This window comes from Mustela lutreola, chromosome 12 (genome assembly GCF_030435805.1).
Source record: "Mustela lutreola isolate mMusLut2 chromosome 12, mMusLut2.pri, whole genome shotgun sequence".
NCBI classification, from domain to species: domain Eukaryota; kingdom Metazoa; phylum Chordata; class Mammalia; order Carnivora; family Mustelidae; genus Mustela; species Mustela lutreola.
This window is the reverse complement of record NC_081301.1, coordinates 27,443,782-27,450,006: the sequence shown is the minus strand read 5'-3', so window position 1 is coordinate 27,450,006 and position 6,225 is coordinate 27,443,782. Positions and strand designations below refer to the sequence as shown.

The 6,225-nt window shown below is 36.7% G+C and overlaps 1 protein-coding gene across 1 annotated transcript; it reads left to right on the top strand.

Moving 5' to 3' along the window:
- The first annotated feature begins 4,450 nt into the window (after positions 1 to 4,450).
- Positions 4,451 to 5,434, top strand: LOC131812110 (olfactory receptor 13F1). The gene has a single exon (XM_059141222.1). It carries the CDS (start codon positions 4,451 to 4,453, stop codon positions 5,432 to 5,434), a length of 984 nt encoding a protein of 327 aa, XP_058997205.1.
- Positions 5,435 to 6,225: the final 791 nt, after the last annotated feature.

Below are 6,225 nucleotides of genomic sequence, written 5' to 3'. Positions count from 1 at the left end.
CTATTTCTATGAAAAATGCCATTGGAATTTTAATAGGGATTTCATTGAACCTATAGATTGCTTTGGGTGGTATGGACACTTGAACAATACTAATTCTTCCAATCCATGAGTGTGGGTATCTTTTCATTTATTTGCATCTTCTTCAATTTCTCTAATCAATCTCTTTAATTTTTAGTGTACATATATTTCACCTCCTTGGTTAAATTTATTACTATTTTATTATTTTTTAGTGCTATTATAAGTGGTATTGTTTTATTCATATCCCTTTCTGGTAGTTCATTATTATGTATAGAAATGCAACAGACGTTTGTACATTGATTTTGTATCCTGCTTTACTGATTGTGTTTATCAGTTCTAACAGTTTTTTGGAGTCTTAAGGGTTTTCTATATATAAGAAAATGTCATCTTCAAACACAGACAATTTTCATTCTTCCTTTCTGGTTTTGGTGTCTTATACTTCTTTTTCTTATCTAACTGCTCTTGCTATGACTTCCAGTACTATACTGAATAGAAATGGCAAGAGTGGGCACCCTTGTCTTGTTCCTGGTCATAGAGGAAAAGCTTTCAGCCTTTCACTATTGAATATGAAGTTAGCTGTGGACTTGTCACATGTGGCCTTTGTTATATTGAAGTACATTCTTCATAGTTTCTTGAGAATTTTTATCTTGAAATGGTATTCAATTTTTATCATTTTTTTTTTTCTGCATCTGTTGTGATAATCATCGGGAGCTGGCCTATAGATTGGGACTACAGCTGCCTGCCTGACACTGAGGTAGACATGGAAGCTAGATTCACAAGAGCAGGCATTCAGCCTGGGGCCTCAGGGCCTGACCTAGTACTGTGGTGGCCAGGAGTATTGTTCTGGGGACTGAGCTTGGAGCCCTAGGACATAAGTGCCAGCCTGGGTGGGCTGTGCTGGGGTTCACAGTAAAGTTGGATACTACTTCATTCTTTCTCCCCCTAGAGTGTCTTCATGCATTTCACTGTTCAGGCTTGAGGAAAGGATGACATGGGTGATGTGAACATGTTGTTCTTCCCCTCTTCAATGTGTCTTTCCTTATTTCCGGGCTGGGTTTCAGTGGAGATCTGGAAATATTTTCCAGTCCATAATCTCTAATCTGAAATCCTTAGCTCTTGTAAAGTTATTTTCATTTGTGGATAGTTGTTCAAACTTGTGTTTCTGTGAGAGTACAAGCTCTTAAAACTGCTATTCCACCATCTTGCTGATGTTCTTGTAGAAGTATCTTTTTATTGCTAGCTTGCTGAGGGTATTTTATTTTATCATAAATAGGGTTTGAATTTTTCCATGGAGGTTCAGATTTTTTTTTTTCTTCTCAGTGTGCTTTGAGGTATCTCCAAAGCCGAAGTGTGGTTTGGTGTTTTATACATAGCGGGGCAGTCAGATCAGCAACCTTCCTCAGTCTTAGTCACTGCTTCCCTCTAAATCTTTGTGGGGAAGCCCTAAAGTGCAGTTCTCTTCTAGGCATGATGAGGCCAGCCTAAATTATTTATTTACAGCCTCATAAGCGTTGGCCTACAGAAATGGAACAAGTAAGCTGGGAATTGTATTGGATAAAGGAATTCAGAGGGAAATGGGACTCTGGGGCCAGATGTCAGCCTCTTCTTTCTTTTGCTTCAACCACTTGTATTATGGCTGCAGTGAATCCTGTCTAAATGAGAGGAGAAAGGCAAGAACATTGCTGTAGTCAAACAAGGAAGGAAACAGTGAGGAGGGTAAGTAAATACAAGAAAGGAAGAGGATTCAAGAAACAAGCAGAAAACTGTAGAAGAGAGAAAATCTAAAATTTTTAAGTACCTAACTATATATTAGATACTATGTAAGTTGCTTTACATAAAATATCTCTACTCCTCATAACAACCCTGATAAAGAAATACTATCATGGCTCTTTTACAAATAAGCTGAATCTCAATAAGGACCACCAACTTGCCCTAGATGACAAAAAGGAAATGGTGAAGTGGGATGTATTTGTAGCACAAAAACCTTACTTCACCTTTCCTGTGTACCAAGTTGTCCTGCAGTTAAAGATCAGAGTCATCCAGAGCCTTCAAGGTTACATCCCTGTGGGGGCAGAGTAAAGAGAAAACCTCAAGGCTACATTCTGTTTGTAATAAACCAAACAGTGAGGGGGGATTTCTGTTGTGGTTTTGTTTTTTTTTTTTTCAATCTTGGAAATAGTTCAAATTTATAAACTTCTCTGAGAATGAAAACATATGCGATGTGATATAAGTAGTTTAGTAAGAGTCATGATTACAATCTGTTACTAAAAAATAAGGCATCCAATCACAATTGCACAGTGATGAAACTGGCAGCAAGTCTTCTCCACACCACCATGCACTATTCACCATTTGTCTCTCACTCAGAAAACAGAAAACTGTGAACAGAGATTAGAAAAGCTGTTCAAATAAATAGAGTAGTCACTGGATTTCTGAAGGATCTTGATGCCTTTATATAGTGAAGCTATCTTCTCAAAATGGTTCTACCTTGAAAGGAGTGTTCTTTAAACAAGTTGGCCCTTCATGTTGCATGAAGAACATTTAATCTCATCTTTGGCTTTTTTTATTATGTAAAATTATTAATTTTATGTTAGTCACCATACAGTACATCATTAGTTTTAGATGTAGTGTTCCATGATTCATTGTTTGTGTATAACACCCAGTGCCCCATGCAATCTGTGCGCTCCTTAATACCCACTACAGGGTAGCCCATTCCTCCACCTCCCAAACCTTCAGTTTGTTTGCTTATGGCTCAGAAGAATAAACATTGTAAAATGTCTCTGCTGCCCAGAGAAATCTATATGTTCAACACCATCCCTATCAAAATACTAACAGCATATTTCAAAATACTGGAACAAACAGCCCTAAAATATGTATAGAACCAGAAAAGGCCCTAATTGCCAAGGAAATGTTGAAAAAGATAAACAAAGATGGGGGCATCATGTTGCCGGATTTCAAGCTACATTACAAAACTGTGATCACCAAAACAGTATGGTACTGGCACAAAAACAGACACATAGGTCAATGGAACAGAATAGAGACCCCAAATATGGACCTTCAACTCTACAGTCAACTAATCTTCGACAAATCAGGAAAAAATACTCAATGAAAAAAGGAGAGTCTCTTCAATAAATGGTGCTGGGAAAATTGGATAGCTCCATACAAAAGAATGAAACTCGACCATCCTCTTGCACTATACACAAAGATAAACTCTAAATGGATAAAAGATCCCATCTTATCTTTGAGCTATGATGAGCAATGGAAGAATTATTTAAGCATTCCTTCTTCCATCTTAGGTGGACTCCACATCAAGTGTAACTTCATATTATCCATATTATGAAATCCTACTTCAGTCTAAAGGAGAAAACGCCAACAATATTTATTCCCATTAACTTTATTTAAATTAGCCAGCTTGATTGATTCTACAAGACAATCAGAAATAGAGCAAAGTTCACCTTCCCAAAGAGAGTATAGACAGGAACACGTTCATTTCTTGTTTGAATAACACTGCAATTAGAACAGACAAGCTACTGACTATAATTGGATCTATGGGACATTATCCCTGGGGTTTCAGAATTTTAATACTGCACAAATAGATTTCTAATTTTAATTTGTTGTATGAATTGGAAACTTCTCACAAACAACAAAAAACTTAAATTGCCTTACAGTGCCAATAGCTGGTTCTTTGGCGGATGGTTCTGGAACACAAACACCAGGGCAACTCCAGCTTTATAAAAGAAATTTCCATATATGTCTACCACCCTGTGAATATCTGTCATCATTATCCTGGCTCTGAGATGGAAACTGCAGACCTGTGTTGAAAGTCCAAGGCTTTCAGTTAATTAATCTGTGACTGCAGAAATCTATAATTTTTTTTTTTCTCATTGAATCTCCCAGATTATTTTGGACAGAGCTCTAGGTGTGACAGAAGAAATGATGAGCTTGGAAAGCAGAACAGCTCCTAAGTTAAGAAGGCTGTTACCAAACTAGGGGAAGAAAATCATTCCAATGGTTCAGGTAAATGGATGACTTACCCATAGATCAGTTAAAAATGTGGTTTCAGAAAAAAAAAAAAAAAGAATGCATAGGATTCTTTCCTTAACCTCTCATGATGTTTATGAAATAAACCCCTCCCTTCCCAACACTGCCAAAAAAAATACTGAATCAAAAGTAACAGCTTGAAGATTTATCAGTTGACTTCACGCTTGAAATTTTCCTAATTAATGATAAATTCCTTCAAACATATATTACTAACACTATCACCAAGCTAGAGAAGGATTTAACTATATAGATTACAAATCTATAGCATAGACCACAAGTTCATATGAAGAGAAAATATATCAGAAAATATGAAGGGAGATGATCCTATGTTTTATATATAATATGTGATGTTAATTCTTCTATGCATATACACAAATGAATGTGACATAATAAAATGTTCCAGGCAAATTCGACACCTGTAACATATTTTTTCTTCCTGGGATTTTCCCACTACCCCAAAGTTGAGGTCATTGTATTTGTGCTGTGCTTGCTGATGTACCTGATCACCCTGCTGGGTAATGTAATTCTGATCTCCATCACTGTCCTGAATTCCCACCTACACAAACCCATGTACTTTTTCCTCAGCAACCTCTCCCTTTTAGACATCTGGTACACCTCTTCTGCTTTCATTCCAATGCTGGCAAACTTTGTTTCAGGGAAAAACACCATCTCATTCTTAGGGTGTGCTGCTCAGATGTACTTTTCTCTTGCCATGGGCTCCACTGAGTGTGTGCTCCTGTCCATGATGGCATATGACCGGTATGTGGCCATCTGCAACCCCCTGAGGTACCCCATCATCATGAATAAGAGTGTCTGTGTGCGGATTGCAGCTGGCTCCTGGGTGACTGGCTGCCTCACCGCCCTGGTGGAAACAGTATCTGTGCTGGGGCTCCCTCTGTGTGGTCATAACACAATCAATCATTTTGCTTGTGAAATTCTGGCTGTCTTGAAACTGGTATGTGTGGACACCTCCGTGGTGGAATTAATGATGCTGGTGATCACCATACTTATCCTTCCTATGACAATGCTTCTCATTTGTATATCTTATGCATTCATTCTCTCCAACATCCTAAGAATCAGCTCAGTGGATGGTCGAAGCAAAGCCTTTTCAACATGTGCAGCCCACCTGACTGTGGTGGTTTTATTCTATGGGACAACTCTCTCCATGTACCTGAAGCCCTCAGCTGTAGATTCACAGGAAATAGATAAATTTATAGCTTTAGTATATGGTGCATTAACCCCCATGTTGAATCCTATCATCTATAGTTTACGGAACAAAGAGGTAAAAGCAGCTGTGAAAAAACTGCTAATTAGAAATCTTTTTGGTACTGTGTTAATTTCTGCCCTCAATAATATTGGAGCAAGCACACTCATCTGAATAATCTCCAAGATTTTCCAGAAAGCTGCAACATAATTAGTATAAACCAAACCTTGGAAATACTCAATTTTGATAGTTCAACATTAAGTTCAAAATCTTGATATATCTTGTAAATAAAACTGCTGAAATTAATGAATCATTTAAGCAGAATGAATTGTTTCCAGTAAGCATTTAACATTTATTGAATATTAATATAACATTGAAGTGATACAATTTCTTATTGTTTCCTATTTGACTTGCTATACATCTAAGAGTCAACTCCAGCATCTCTATGGCAATAATAATACACCAAGAGTGTAAAATTTTAAGCGGTAAATTTTGAAATAATTTCTCCTTACATGATCTGCAATTACATCTGAATTTATGAAGAAACTTTTTTTTTCCTGTGTCCTTACAATTCAAGGAATAATATATCATAATTCATAAAACCAAAACACTATCAATTTTAGAACTTTTCCTAGTTTCTGAATGTTCAAATGTGAAAAATATGGTTTTAGATTTGATGAAATATAGCATGAGTGATCTTGTTTATTTGGGATGAATGTGTATGTGGGGGAAGAATAAATGTCTATTTACATACAAAGATAATATAACAAGGATATGTACAATTGTAATCCTGCATTTGAAGTGGAGTAAAGAAATAACTTTTGGGACATCTTGAAATATCTATGGTAATAAGGTCAGAATATTCTCATATTAAACTTTGAATCTCTCAGTGAATTCATCAATACATACACGTACATGTTACTATTTGGAGTATACGAAATTGACCCCTTAAGGCTGATAAAGAA

What these genes read in the sequence shown, in the direction of transcription:
- LOC131812110 (XM_059141222.1), top strand. Translation starts at nt 4,451, where the DNA reads ATGTTCCAGGCAAATTCGACACCTGTAACATATTTTTTCTTCCTGGGA.